We start from the raw sequence: 16,928 nt of genomic DNA, 5'->3' as shown, positions 1-16,928 counted from the left end.
CAATAAAGAATCGTGTATTGAGTTTTCAAATATTAAGGTATAAAAACAAACATTTAAATGAATTGCTTATTATATAAAATAATTTGTACATTTTTGAGATTTTGATAAATTTTACACATTTTACTATAAACGTTTATAAAAAAATATTGTGGCTATAAATTTTCGATATTTTTTAATTCAAAATTTAACGACTCGTGAGGAGCTTTGAATTAATTTTTCAAACATTTCAACCCAGTGAATAATTTTTAATCAACATTCATAGAAAAAAAAATCGAAAATGTCTTATGCCCATAAATAGCTTAAAAAGAAACGAAATATTCGATTATTAATAAAAAATAATAATACAATAAACAATTACTGAAAATGTTAAGTATCTATGATTATTTGTTCTCGAGTCACACTGAAAAAAGAAAAATCAATTTTGTCAAAATTGGATTTGCCTTAATATTAATTTATTAATTTTTCTGATTATGAAAATTCAAATCTGTTATCCAAAACTACTTTTAAATTTGAAAATCGAAGCATTTCAACAAGCAATTATGAAGACCAAAAAAACAATAATATATTTTTACAGTATTATAATAATATGAAATAAAGTCCGATTTATTAATATATAAATCAGCTTTGAATAAAATAAATATTTTTATTATTATTTATTATTATGTTACTGATGGTATATAATGCAATGTACTATAAAAAACCCTGTTATCGGATCTCATTTGCGTAATGAAGAAAATGCATTATATACACATTTAGTTTTATTGAAAATAATCAATTCACTTAAAACTATAAACACCCTATACCTATAAGGTATACAACAATAAATAAATAATATCATAGTAATGCATTGAACATAATGTCATTCTACGAAATTTTAATATTAATAATTTGTAAAAATATACATAATAATCACTAATTAGTATTGAATATTATCAAGGCAAATTATTTTTCATCGATTTTTTGCGGGATTCAAATGTTGATAATATTTCGTCGAGAGATTTTCCTTTTGTTTCTGGCAATATAAACGCACCAAACAATACACTTATGAAACTAAATACTGTGAATATTGACCAAACACATTTTACTCCGTATGCCGACACAAATGCCGGGTATATTTTGATGATTATAAACATGATTTCATATCCAAAGGCTTGTATGATTCCGCCGACTACGCCTAAAAAAACAAAAAACGTTGGGTATTACTGTGCTGTACATTAGTTGTCTAGTGAAATCCATTATTGAAATAATGGATTTTTTTTTTTAAATTTGTACTAAAACAGCGCTACTACTGTAGCAGTACTAATACTGCTAAGTATATCAGATCATTTTTTTTTTTTGCACATTAAATTATATTTAAAAAACGTTAAAAATGAATATTATAACATTTTTCGCTTAAAATTAAAATTAATTTACAAATAAGATTTAATGTTCAAATGTTGGAAAAAAATCCAAAACAGTTCGAGTAAGATAAATGGGAATTGGAGTTCGAGAAAAAAAAACAAAGTCCGGCACACTACAGCTTGTTCTTACGATAGGTACGGTATATTTTATTACTAGCTGATTTTGCACGGCGTCGAACATGACAAACTAAATCCCCGTAGATGTGATCCCTTTTTAAAATCCGCTAAATGTAATCTGTACAAATTTTCAACTCGACCGTTTGGGTTGTTTCGACCGAACACAAAACACGGGGTAAAACGCACGTACAATTATCATTTATTAATTGTATGCAACCCCATTTGTGACCCGAAATTGGCTGTCATCGGCTGGATAGATAGATCCATAATAAAAAAATACCTTTGACGGCCATCGGAAACACCTCTCCGCAAAGGGTCCAGGGCAACGGGAGCATGGCCAACAGGGCGAAGAACACGTAACCGATGAACGCGACGATGAGCACTTCGCCGTAGGGCGGCGTGGCCATGTCGTTGAACATGTGCATGTAGACGATGGCGGTGGAGAGCGACAGGCCCATGCCGGCGCCGGAGACCACGACCAGCGTCTTCCGGGGGACGTGGTGCAGCATGGAGTAGACCAGGCTGCCGACGACGCGGGACAGCGACAGGAACGCGGTGATGGTGATGCCGTCCCACTGGACGCGGCAGTCGCGCAGCACGTCCACCGAGTAGAACAGCAGCACGTAGAACCCGCTACACTGCTGGCAGATGAAGAACAGTACGGTGATCAGCGTGGGCTTCCAGACGGACGGGCCGGTGAACTGTTTCCAGTACGCGGCCCGTGTCGCTTTGCCGGCCGCCGCGGTGCCGTCCGCGCCGCACAGCTGTTCGTCGCCGTTGACGGTCAGCGTGGTTACCGGCGGTGCCGCGGCCGTGGTCGCGGCCGGTTCCAAGCCCAGCAACGTCTCGGCCGCTTCGGCTTCGCGGTGTCGGCCGCGGGACCGGAGCCACAGCGGCGACTCCGGCACGAGGAACATGGACGCGCAATTGACGGCGCTGATCACGAACAGTATCAGCGACACGGTCCGCCACTGGAAGTATATGGACAGCAGGCACTCGGCCATCATGCCCATGCCCACGAACACGGTCACCAAGGACAGGTACAGCGGCCGGTACTCGGGTGGCGACACTTCGCTCACGTACAAGAACACGGACGTCCCCGAGCCTGCGTATCGAAGCGATCTATGTTAGTTTTCATACCGTTTCCGTGACATAACATACTATGTTTTCGTTTGAAAAAGCTTTTTAAAGTAATATTGTTATTATTTCACTGTCGCGGTACGTTCGTTCAGTTATTGCCGAAAACGTTGCGGTCCGTTATGTTGTTATACCGGTTAATCGTTATAATAATAATATATTAAACGTATATTATTGGTATTCACTTTTGTGAAGTCGATACGACGTCTTACCGCAATACGTTGTGAATAGGTTCGTCGTGTAAACGGGCAATACTCCGAAATCGACCTATACGTCATGTTTTGGAAATGACATCGCGCATAGCAGAGTTTCTCCACCGAGATGCTGTGAAATTATTTCAAATGATGTAAATCGTTCCTGTTTTTCGCCATTTGAAAAAAAAATTGATTTCGCGAAAAATAATAATTTTTTTAGGTAACCGCACAGATTAAGAAGACTTAGTACCCGCATACGTTGTCTCCGTCTCACGCGTGACATAGCAAATTTTCAATATTGTGCTGTTAGATTTGATATTAGAGTGAACTGACCTATTATAAAATGCAAAGGTAAGATTATTGTCCAGGGCCCAATTTAGTCTTTTATTGATATTGTTATTTCTAATTAAGTTACAATCATTTTAGAATGTACAGTTTCAAAAATATCATAACTTAATTAAAAATAACAGTATCAATAAAAGGCTACGTCGGACCCCGGATAATAATCTTACCTTTGAATTTTATAATAGGTCAGTTCACTCTAATATCAAATCTAACAGCACAATATTGAAACCGGTGAACGAGCATTTGCTATGTCGCACGTGTGTAAGACGGAGACAACATAATATGCGGGTTCTACGTCCTCTTAAGCCCTACTATCTATTGTGTTTTGTGGAATTATCTGCGGTTACGCGGTGATGTCCTATTTATTTTAATTTTCTTATTTGTTCGTTCGCTATCGCCTCGACTAGGACTATTCTAAAGTGATCACGCCACCATTAGATTTCCCACACTTACAAACATAAATACAAATAAACGAATGAAACTCGAGTTTGTTGAAGAAGAAATGAGAGTAGTCCACACGAGGACACGAATAATGTTTTTCAATATTATAACAACATAGGTCTAATAATCAATATCCGTTATTTATCGTTAACTAATCTCTAAAACCACGAAAACTATCGAAACTATGTACATAATATTCACACGTTTGGCTCAGATGGTTTACCCAATGGTTTTTGTGCTGGGATCTACGTTCAGTTGTATGATTTGTTTTAACTCGTGAATGAATGGTCATTGGCCCATGAAAATTAAATATTTGTCATTCGAAGTTACAGTAGATGAAATAGTTATTATTTCATATGAAACGCAGCCAAAAGTACACAAACAAAATAAAGAGTAGACTTTTCTACAATAGTCTATGTAACAAATGAGGTGAAAAGTCAGCATATTTGTAACTTATAGACTCAGATACTACTCGTCTATTTTTGGTAAAAATTGCATACACTTATTTGCAAAATAACAAATGAGTGTAGAAAGTAATTATTACAACTACATTAGAAAATATACCAAGGGCATATATCCAACAACGTCGATTTGCTCGTAAACCGAGGCATACTAAAACTGACGTACACCGATATTATCTTTGTTTGTTTTTTCTCTGATTTAGTCTGGTTCTATAATTAACTAATACTCGTATTATATATTTTGTAGTCTAATTAGGAAATTTTATAAAATATTTTAATATTCATACTATCAAATTGATTTTATAATATTATAATTATATACATTACACTAGCTCAATCGACAAATAACCATGGAATTGATATTATTGTATTTGTGTGACGTTTTTTAAATTACATCTTTTCCCACTGAAAATCACATTAAATAATCTGCTTAGAATATGTTTAAATTAAATTGTACTTAACTCAGTAAATTTACTGTACTCTGAAGTTTCTACTGATCATATATATTCTATTTCTATATAAAAAAAATGTATTTATTTTAAATGTACTCTTTAAACTTTTTTTTCTTTATAAACCACTACATGAGAGCCGAACTGCTTTCATATTGCTTAGCCCATGTTACTCTATAAACTAATAACGTCAAGGCTACTAAGTTTAATTCCAAGTAAATAATAGGAGTATAAAAAAATTAAATAATAAATCATTTTTGTATTCAACCACTTTTTCCAAAATATATACCTAAATTTATGTAGGTAAGTCTTTCAAATTAAATAATTTAAATTGTAGTTTTTTTAAAAGTTTAAGATACATTTCAATATCTTACGCAGCTTTATATAATTATCTAGTAGAACATATAGTTTAAATATTATTTTTTTTTATTATTACTATTTATATTTGTTTTCATTCATGTACTATTTTATTTTATTTTTTCATAATTTTTTAATATTTCTTTATTATAACAAAACATCTTACTAGCTCTATTTAGCACAAACTATGCTTTTAAATAGAAAACCGAAGTTAAATTTATTTCATCTATTACCTAATTGTATTATGTATCAATATTTTTAGTTCGGTGTCAAATAAATATTATTAGTATAGTTATGATTATTATTATTTATATTATGTAATAAAAAAATGGTAAAATGTAAATTTATTTTTAAAAGTATATAAAAATAAATTCTATAATAAAACAACAAATATTTTTTATATAAAAGTAGTCGCAAATAATACAATTAAGTATCACTAGTTTTGAAAACTTTACGGGGAAATCATTCATTAAACTACAACTTTTTGAACACCACTTTTAATTGTGGACATTCTTCGAAATGGTTTAAGTATATTATAAATGTTACACTAAATGTCAAACACGAAAAATAAAATGTTGTTTCTACACGGTACGGACAATTGGCAATTAAGTCGACATTAACAACCATAGTTCATAAGTATATTACGATAAAACAATATTATTTTCTTTGTATAACCAACGATATCAATTTATAAATAGTACTTATATTTATTTAAAATAAAACAATAATCACACGTTATCTTTTTATTAGATAAATGTGATTTTATATAATTTTTCATACCAAAATTGCTTATTATTTTTGATATAATTTCAATGTAATTTTACTAATATTTTAAAACACTTTAAACGCCATCTTTTATATAAAAGTGTACACATTTTTACGATGATTTTTTAAATTTTCATTATAAATAATACTTTTATTTAATTTTTTTTCTCAAAACTATTTATTATACCATATTATGTTACAATAAGAATAATAAGTTTAAGTGATAAAATATATAATGACACCTAAAAAATACAAAGAGAAGAAGCTTTCCAACTAAAGTAATTCATTGTGAATATTAATTTAAAATAGCGATACTAATAAGCTAATAATAATAATAATACAAGAAATAAAATATAGTTATTATATAAATATATACCTATTATATTTATTTCGTTTAAAATTGTTTTTATTAATTTATTCTTCGTAAATTATTTCAAATAAATATTTTTATTTATTTTTATATATATATTTTTTTTGTATAATCGTTCCCACAAGTATAACGAAAAATATTTAGAAACGTCGATTTTTGGTTATTTTAAACTTTGACTTGCTTCATTTTTCACGTATACCTAATACCTATTATAATATATAAAACATGTCGTTTAAATGTAAATATTGTCTTTACGCGTCCACGCATCAATTTAACATGTCCCGACGTTAATCGCAGTCGGCCACATCATGGCATAATATGTTATTATATTATAACTTATTTTATATTTATGTCCAACGGGTGCCGTACTGTCGCTAATCGAATATCGACAGTATAGCTGATTGAGAACACACATCATGCCCCCAACGCTCGAATATTATAATATAATTGATCAACGTGCACAATTACATACTGTCATAATAACACGAGTAGGTACGTCGGTCTTGCAGCAGGCAATAATAATAATCGATCGGAAACGCCGTCGAATATATTCCTGTAATAGCTAATATTATATAGTTGTTTAAATATTAACGCGATATTTTCATGACAAATGTCGCGATTATAAAAGTACTTTCTCTAAGAATGGCGACTATCTGCAATCACCGGCAGACGTTTCCAAACGCTGCAATACGTATAAAAGGTGCCTATGGTAGCATTGCCCGCGGATACGCGTAGGTACTTCAAACGACAAACCGGATCGATATTCTAAGAGTACTGTTATAGAAATCGCTGATGTTACGTTTTAGTTAAACCTAAGCTTCCATACTGTTATGTTATTGTTGGTTCGCACTTTGCTGTATAATACACGATTAAACGATCCGGTACTCGAGGTCAAACGAAATCAATGCTGTACAAAAACTATGAGTGCATAGGTATTAGGGAAAACGCCGCGACCGTAATAAATATATAATATACTTAAATAGTTAATCTCGTACGAGGTAGATACCTACGTCTTACCATTTGTAAATTAATTTCACAACAAGTGTATTTACAATACACGCACACAAAATAAATAAACTCAACTTAGTCGAAGCTTTCTCTTAACTTTGACGACATCACGCGTTTTCAAATAATTATTCGTGTTTTCTTACCGTTCATATATTATGTAGCAGTCACCTATAATATCAGTTGGAGACGCAATTCCGAAGACGGTTATAAATAAAAGTTGTAAAATTATAACTTTTAAACAAAAACAATACAAAACAGTTTTCACATTACTTACATAATTATCCGAAAAATTAAATTATTTTTTTTCCGACGAAGGATATTTTTGCGTTATCAAATAATTTTCTACTCGTGTTATTTATCAATATCGTTTAAGGAAAAAAGTATAAAACAGTTTTTCTTATTTTTTATTAATCAATAAGCTTACCGAATGAAATTCCCAGTATGATTCTTCCGATTACAATCCATTTTAAACTATCGGCGTACATGAGCACCAACCAACTTAAAATTATTGGTATATAACTAACTTGCAGAGCTTTTCTTCTGCCAATTTTATCTATCAGTATTCCAAGTATGAGTAAACCGATGGGGCATATTAATAACGGTAAACTTGCTAAAAAAAAAAAGAAAAATATGTATTATTAATATTATAATAATATTTTAAATAATGTAATTTAAAAATACATTACCTATGTATTATTAACCTACCTACGTTCATTATTAATATTTTCATTGCCAAAATAATATGGATATTAAAACTGTTTGTACGGGAAGTTTTAACGATAATAGGTATACAGTTTTTATTTATTACAAACAGATATTATCTAATAATATTTTATGTTACAGTTGACAAAGTAGCTACATTGTTCAATTAAAATAAGCATCATTCTATATCCACTAGATGCTGTTGATCGATAGTCATGATTCGTAAACTGTAGTTTTTTTATCATTATTATTTAGTGAACTTTGACTTCGTTATAGCTTTCATTTTGTTTATATGTACATTTTTTTATTAACGCAGTTAAAAATCTGATTATGATTTTTTTTTTACACAAATAATACAAAAAAAACCCTCTGACAATGGGGCAGATAAAATTATATTCTTGCTTAGAAACACAAATATTTTGATCCACTACCATTTTACGAGTTAAAGGTTTATACTGGTAATATGCAATGACATTTATTTCGAACAAATTTGTGACAAATCACAAATCCTGGACTATAGTGAATAATGACAATACTAATATTATATGACGGGAAATCTTTATAATTCGATTTTAATTGTTCTAATATTTTATAGAATCAAAACTGTAAATAAAAATAAAATAAAATATGTGAGCACATGGTTAACTAAAATTAAATAATAATAATAATAATAATATTAAGAATTAGTATTTGAAATAAAACCACTCAACTAAAATAAAGAGAGATTTTTGAAAGAAGTATAACATAATATCTGAAATGTAAAAATATGTTATTTCAGTGAATGATTTTCAGTATACTACTATGTCTATACTATGATTAATTATTTAACATTATTAATTTTACCCATTTATCTATATATTATGATATAGGATGAGGCCGCAATGAGTATAAGATAAATAAAAAAACGAATAATACAAAAGAATCGGTAATTATGTTATATTTAAATCTCTGTACATCTTGTTAAAAAAAATTGGTACTGCAAAAAAAGTATTGCCGAAAAACCAATAATCTCGAATAAAATTTGATATTTTAACACTTTAATTTTAATATTTAATTTTTATAAGTATTTGAAGTTCAAATTTTAACAACATCATGAAAGTTTTGAAAGGCAAATTGTTTACATACAAATTGTACATAAAACTTTGAAATGCAAATTTTGAAATTTTAACAAAAAAAACCTAATTTTACTTATTAGTTATTATGTTGTGATCCAAAATATATTCATCGTATAGACTTGAAATCATTGCATAAATTATTATTTTCTACAATCTATATAATATTTTAAAAATTTAGACTTTTATAAATTTTAAGCTATTTATATCACAAAACTAATAACACCAATATATAACACGTAGTATTGACTTATAAATCAATCACAATAATATTATATTATATTGATAATTATATAAATACTATTATAATAATTAATAATATAATATATATCATGTTTGGCTAAAAAAAAGTTCAACATACTATACTAATGATAATAATAAAAAAAAAATAAACACATTCAAATTTAACTCTCAAAATGTACTATACAATTTCCCCGATTTTTTTTTTCGTTTCAAGTGATTTTGTATAGCTCTAAGCAATGGCAATCAAGATTACAGTAAAAAATAAAATTATTTTAATTAGATCGGTTTATAATTTATAATTTACTGAGTAATGTACAAATTTACAACCTTTAACCCGTCTGTTATTTAAACTAATATCTTTTTTTTATGCACATATTCGTATTATTTATGCCTATTATATTGTTTCATTAGTAATATTATTAGAGTAGACCACACTACCACAGTCCCAAATATATTATGTATCTCCATATTATTATTATTATAAATAAAAAGTTTTGATTGTGTTTGCATTAAGTTTGAACAATTCAATTTATCATTCATTTTATTGTAGTGGACAGAATAAATTTTACAATATTAACTTAAAATTATCCCTGAAAAGTTTTTAGATCGCATAATGGTACATTGAAAATTATACTACTCTAAGGTCACAAGTTTCGAACAAAAGCGTCAGATATTTAATGACATCAATATATCGCGTCTATTCTTTGTTGTCGTAACTCGTAAGCCTTAACTTGTAATTATTTAATTTTATTAAAACTTTAAACCATCGTTGGACCTTTGGTGTAACACGGGATTCAATTAAAATAAAAACTAACGGGTAGACATTTTCAAGAATTTAAATAATTTTGCATTTTGTATACGATAAACGTAAAATACTTTAGATGTATTTTAAAAATTACATTTTATAATTGATTATATAGTATCGGTACTAATAATTTCTTTCTTTCGCGTGTGAAGATAACCTTTAATTTGAGTTAGTTTATTCCATAGTCTTGATTTCATTTATATTTGAAACATTGATAGAGTACCTAAACTAAAATTATTATTATTCATCAATAAAATTGATAGGCGTTTATTACTATTACTATAACTATTATTATTGTTATTGTTATTATTATTACCTACTATAATAAGTTAATATTTGTAGAATATGGTTATTATGTGATTTGTTTGTAGACTGTTAAACCTAAACCAATCAACATTTTGTGATTAAATGAATCATTAATATTATATTTTGGCTTATCAGTCAATAAAAAATCAAGTTATGTCGTTATCTTATTATATAATGTCCCGCTATCACTACAATACTTGTGTTTAATAATATTTTTTTTATTTATTTATTTTTTTTTTTTTGAAAAAAATCAAGTAAATGAATTTTAACAATTTTTAAAAATAGACAAATAACCAATAAATAATTATAAAAACAAGTTTTTATTTCTGTTTATTATGTCGTATAAATATAATGATATAAAATAATAATAGAAAATAAATTTACCTATCCATGAGCCGTCTTCCGCTGTTATTTTTATCGTAGATGTTGGTTCTTTTAGTTTGGACAAAAGGATAGATGAGAATATAAAAGAGCTTCCAATAACAAATTGATGACACGATATTATACAAGTGCAAAATGTCTAGAATTGAAATGAAAATAATTCAATGACGATAATAATATAGTAATTGTACAATAATACATTATTAATAAACATTGTATTTCATACTCACTAGCCTCAAATGGCGATTCAGTTTAGGAGTCAACATTTTTAAAAATTAGTCTACTTAAAAAAAAAAAATGCAGTCTCAATATAATTATAAGACTGTACACTACTATACGTGTCAACTCATTCTTTGATAATGACTGATTAAGCGACATACATCCAATTGCTAATTTATTTGTTATAAATTAATTATATGCATATTATTTTGCGTATCATAATGCCTCTTGAATTAGATGAGTGTATACAAAACCGGTATTGATAACAAAATAATGTTGTATATTGTACTTGTATTACTATAATTTAAAAACGAAAAAAAATATGTTCCGTTCTTATTGAACATTACTACCTACGTTTTTTTTATATAATATATATAAATATATTTTTTTTTTTTTTATTAACCTTACCTAGTGTAATTTGTATAACATATAGACGATAACGAGAAAAATATTAACTTTAAACCATCTTATATAATTTATATTGAGTTGTCTTGAGTATAAACTAATAAAACTTTGATGGCTTGTCAATATCAGTTTCGCCGCTTTAATCGTATATATACAATCACCCACTCACTATTATTGACTTATACGGTAAACTCATCGGTATGAAACGTACACACTTATACAGCGTCTTAATGTTTTTTTTATTATTATTATTATTATTTACAAAATAAAATTGGACATTAAATAACCATTCAGCTTTTGAAAGTATAAAGTGATAGGTACCAATATATATATATGAACTGTAAGAAACTATATACAAATCAATTATGTTTTATTGGAATCCTATTTCTTTTTTCACGGATATAAGTATTTTTTTTTTAAAGTAAACATTTGTTTTCTCGAAAAGTTTTAACGCTTATGAAAATATATTTTTTTTTTTTTTTATATAACCTTAAGTCATCGTGTATTTATATATCTACAGAATACACTGTTTTTGTAAAAGTATATGCGTAGTCTTATTTTTACTTTTCTGATAGACATCATTAATTTCTAAAAGCATTACTGAAGCAGAATATATTCTTAAAGAAATCAAGAATTTTTTATAGTAGAGTGCCACCCATCCCCACCCACTGGCAAAATCAAAAAATTTATTTTTGATTAACATATTATTTAATTATAATATAATTTTAATTTTACAAAAACAGAAAAGTGGTGAAAATTTGAGCGTTATTTCAGAATTATTTTTTACGTATTTTGAACATAAGTTAGAACGCTGGTAGATAGTAAAGCGGTTATTGACTTTCCACCTTTTCAGACATTATAAATTAAGTTGTAGATTTTTTAAAAAATGTACAGATAAAATCTTAAATCAAAGGTTTGACTTTATTTATGAAGTTAAATATTATATATATCTTTTATTAAATTTGTTGCGAGCGAGCTTATCATTTAAATTTCTAAATTAATAATATATTAAAAAGTCATTGATATCCTTTAAAAAAATCTTTAAAAAGCATTGATCTAACTAACCTATGGAGGTATTTTTTTTATTAAATCTATACATTACAACTTAGGTAACTAAATATTAATGTAATAGACATAATTTAAATTCAATCAATAAATATATATATAATTTTATGGACTGAAGTAGGTAGGTACAATTTTGGACATATTTTTTTTTTTTTATTAGAAGTAAGGCTTCAACATAACAAGTCATTAGCCTAGGGACATATTTTTATTAAATTGTATTTTATTTATTGTTGAATGTTCAACATAGCTTCGCTGTTTAAATATTAAATTACTTTAATTTAAATCCAATATAATTATTTTATAACTAATAGTTACAAAAGTTATTGATGTACAATGATTTTGTTTTAAACATTGAAGTGACGATTTTATACTCTAATAAATTATACGTGACATTTAAAATAGTATGTTTATTAATTGAAGTGACAACATAAGTTATTATGTAATAAGGTACCGGTAAAAACGTGATGGTTAATCAAAGTTTTTTACTCATGTAGACTTTGGGTGGCATTAAAATTATGAGTTCATGATCATATTAATCACGGTTTAGAGAATTAGTGGCCGATTAAAAAAATATGTATACCTCATATCTTATTATTATATCTATATTTATTTTTGACTGAAGTACATCAAATTATAATGTGTACCTTAACGCAGTAAAAATATATATTATATAGATTTACTATTTATTTTCATACTTGTCGGTTATCGGTAGGTATAATTACTATTATAAGAACTACCTATTTTACTTTTGATTATTCACGCATATTTCATAATTTTATTAAAATATTATAATGAAGTATTAAATTGATTAGCGTATTTTTATAAGGAACACGTGTTGTCACACATGTTTAATGAACAAATTGTCTAGAATATATTGGTGATACAAAAAAGTAAAAATATACTAATGAAATGTCCTATCAAGTAGTGTGTATTGTTGCTAATATTTATTAAGGTATTATTATTGTTTGTGTATGCCCACTGCCCGCATATATGGATAAATAATATAATTATATATATATACGTGTGTATGTATTATGTAAAAAAAATATAAAATAAAATGTATATCAAATACAATTATTAAACAAAAAGTCTGATAATGACATTAAGATTTATTATTATTATAATTTTTGCAAGCAGTGGTAATAATTTATATATTTATAAATTAATAATTTATTTATTTCTAATATACTATATATTAACAAGTATTTTAATCGACTAGATACCTTCTGGATAACTGTAATTTTTTGTAACGAAAAATTTTTGTTCGAGTAAACAACCCTTATTTCAATAGATATTTTAATACTTTTACTGTATACCTACCTTAAATTATAATCAGTGAAGTATTTACTGAGTATTATGAATCAATAGGTCTTATTGATAAAACTAAACTTGTATAATCGAATTAAAGAATATGTATGATAAGATTAATTTACAAGTGTATTCTATTGTAATAGTTAATTATAAGTATGACCCAAGTGACTACTCTTTTTATACAGGTAAAAAAGTACATATTAGATTAAGATAGTACTACAAGTATTTAAGTATACACGAAATTATTATTTTATTACGTTAATTACTAAACCAAATAGCACTTAACAGTATAAAATGTTATATCAAAAGTATTATTTTCCACCTAGTCTTCTTGAAAATATAATGTGTAATTGAATATTAATTATATTTGACATTTTTAAATGTGTAAATAACAATAATATAGTATAATAGCTATTAAATATAAATAAATCGTTTTATTTTTGCTATTTAAAGAGACAAGATGCAATATGCTTGTATGGAAATGTATATACATTAATGAAGAAAAAAGCCGTGCAAGTTATTCAGTTACATAGTAGTTTTTAGTGTATATCGTCACTGAGAAGATCATCGTAATTAATGTATCAAGTATGAATTATTAAATGATAAATCGTTGCAAACCTCCGAAAAGAAGATTCTTAGCATTAGCGATGTGTCCGACGAATTTGCGTCCCAGATTTTGAAATTGTATTTAATAACTTAATAATAAAGTTATTGCGCCCGGATCAGAAAACTTAAAAACCACTGATAGCTTACTTACTACTGTGAGCTAATTGCAACTCCAAAATTGGCACAAAAAATCGATTATTCGAATGCACTTATGTGAATGTAATATACAAATAACAAAATATGTATACATTATACTTAAAACTAATTATTTTAGACTATATCATATTTTAATTGTTATCTACATACCATTTCATTTTGATTTCAAATAAAGTATGTATACGTATATTATACACATACTAGAAATAATAGTTTATATGAATATACAACATATCACAGATGTGTATGATGAATGACAACTACCTACAATGTCAATTTTATCTGAAGACTGAAATATTTAAGTTTTAGGTAAATCGATTTAAAAAAAAATCAAGTTATAAAGTAATGTAAATAGTTATTTTATAGAATAACACTAATAAACAGCATAACTTGTTTGTTAACGTTTCAAAAAAAAATAATAATTAATATTGAATACCTAAATATAAGGAAATATAATTTAATAAATATTAAATATATATATATATATAAAAAAATTGGTATATCTCTTGATATATAACTGAATATGAAATTATTTTGTTATTAAAAATTCACAACATTTCTGGAATTCACTCAAATACTCAATGAATTGTCTCTTCTTCAAACCGTTCATATAATTTTGATTAACTTGTTTTTCTATGTTGCTTAATTTTTATTTCTAACAGATTTTAAATATACTTAAATAAAAAAAAATTCAATATTAATTGAACATATTATAGTTCTTGAAATTTAATACAAAGTTCCACGTCATCTATTATTGTAACTTTTTTTTTTTTATCTTAAATTGAAATATACAATCTATATCAGTAGACATAATAAGTTGTATAATACAACTTGAATAAGGAAGCCACCCAATGATGACACTTTATAACTGCAGGGCTTATTGTTGGCCTAAGATTATTATGTTAAAATAACCTAAATATGCAAAAGTATGGAAAATAAAATTACAAATTTAAATTTGTATATAACATAAAAAAAAAATTGTATCTGGTAGTTGACCTTTTTTACGACTACGCCAAACTAATATTAACATACTAGAATTTCTTTGTCCAACACTAAAAAGTTAGAAAATAATAAGTAGTTCATACTATAACTAACAAATCTAAAAAAAAAAAAAACATGATATATAAACACAGTATTTTTTTTTATAGAATAAATATTCTATTTAAATTTCTAGGAAATTATATACTTGAAACTGTTAACGTATATTATTATATTTTATACACACAATTACATTTTTAAATGCTCTGTTTTCTGCAAAAAATAATTCAACAACCTGTGTTACTATATAATAGTAAGTAATTACTTTAACAGTAATTTTAAGTGTAATTATAAAATAATATACTTATCACATAGACAGACAAATAATTTTTGCTCAGAATCGCGTTTCGTATGCAATAATTGTTCATTTAATTCAAATTTACACGTCCATTCCAATGACTTACTCCTCAAACTCTCTCAAAACCTGCAGATACAGAAGCACGGTTATCTACTTTTCCCCTTTTTTACGTTTTCTCTCTTTTTCTTCTTTCAATCGATGCCCCGATTACTCATAATATATTTATTTAATTTCTGTAATCTTTGCCCATATAAGTGTAATCATTTATTGTAAGCTACATACACAGTAAAGTTATTGTTATTATTGTCATTAATTTATACACCAATATTGTAATATACCGTGTAGAAAGGTGTACTTAAGTATTTAGCGTTAGTTCCCTTTTAATGGTAATTATGAAATATTTCTATAATCACACATATAAATATTAGGAGATTATGTTAAATATTATGATAATTGTATTGTGTATAGACTATAGACAACAAAAATTATCGCTATGACTTATTGTTATGGAATTATAACAACATATTTAAAATGAAAAGATTTCTAATTTTAATATTCAGCGGCGTCAAAATTTGAACTCCAAATGTCTATAAGAAAGTTTCTTAAGTTTTTGTGAACTACTGTACATACTAAAAACATATGAGGAATACTGTATTCATTTTTTAAAGCTTTTTTACTTAAAAAAAATGTTATCAACTTATATCATTTATCTATTCATATACTAACTCTGTATATTCAATACAAGATGCTGATAATTCAGAACTTTGTGCTTAGATTGGAAATAGTAATTTACATGATATCTAATTTACTAACTATTTATCATAACTTATTATTGCATTAATTGTTTGTTACTTTTTAAAAATATATAGCGTTTATTGACAAGCAATATTTTATTATAATTTTATGCAGTTATTCGATTATTATTTATAATTCATAAATATACAGCCAATTTATTAATAAATTCAAAAGCAAGAGAGAAATTCAAATAATTTATTTCATTGAATAATTTAAATTTTTATTGAAAAGTATAGTGTAAAGATAATTATCAAAAAATTAGTGTTGTATGATAAACGAAACCTTCCTCATATATACAGTGTATTTACATGTTATACAAATGAACAATTAAAAATAAAAAAATAAAAAAATATTTTAAATATTAATCAAAAGCTTTTAAAAAAAATTATCGATTATTAATTATTAATTATAATATAATTTACCCTATACATATATTATTACC

At 26.8% G+C, this 16,928-nt stretch overlaps 1 protein-coding gene across 1 annotated transcript; it reads right to left on the bottom strand.

The window, feature by feature from the left end:
- Nucleotides 1–840: 840 nt before the first annotated feature.
- On the bottom strand, nt 841–11,057 carry LOC113555502 (facilitated trehalose transporter Tret1-like). The gene is made up of 5 exons (XM_026959848.2): nt 10,824–11,057; nt 10,597–10,732; nt 7,469–7,654; nt 1,798–2,622; nt 841–1,174 (listed from the first exon to the last, which is right to left on the bottom strand). Exons 1-5 carry the CDS (start codon nt 10,857–10,859, stop codon nt 933–935), a joined length of 1,425 nt encoding a protein of 474 aa, XP_026815649.1. The 5' UTR covers nt 10,860–11,057; the 3' UTR covers nt 841–932.
- Between the last annotated feature and the right edge of the window lie 5,871 nt (nt 11,058–16,928).

The sequence above is a fragment of the Rhopalosiphum maidis genome, chromosome 3 (assembly GCF_003676215.2).
Source record: "Rhopalosiphum maidis isolate BTI-1 chromosome 3, ASM367621v3, whole genome shotgun sequence".
Taxonomy (NCBI): Eukaryota; Metazoa; Arthropoda; class Insecta; order Hemiptera; family Aphididae; genus Rhopalosiphum; species Rhopalosiphum maidis.
The sequence above is the reverse complement of the archived record's forward strand: the minus strand, read 5'-3'. Positions and strand labels throughout refer to the sequence as shown.

Coding starts and splice junctions, on each gene's coding strand:
- LOC113555502 (XM_026959848.2), bottom strand. CDS start 10,859: ATGTTGACTCCTAAACTGAATCGCCATTTGAGGCTA. Junction 10,733..10,823: donor TGAATCGCCATTTGAGGCTA/GTGAGTATGAAA, acceptor TTTCAATTCTAG/ACATTTTGCACTTGTATAAT. Junction 2,623..7,468: donor CATACTGGGAATTTCATTCG/GTAAGCTTATTG, acceptor TTCGATACGCAG/GCTCGGGGACGTCCGTGTTC.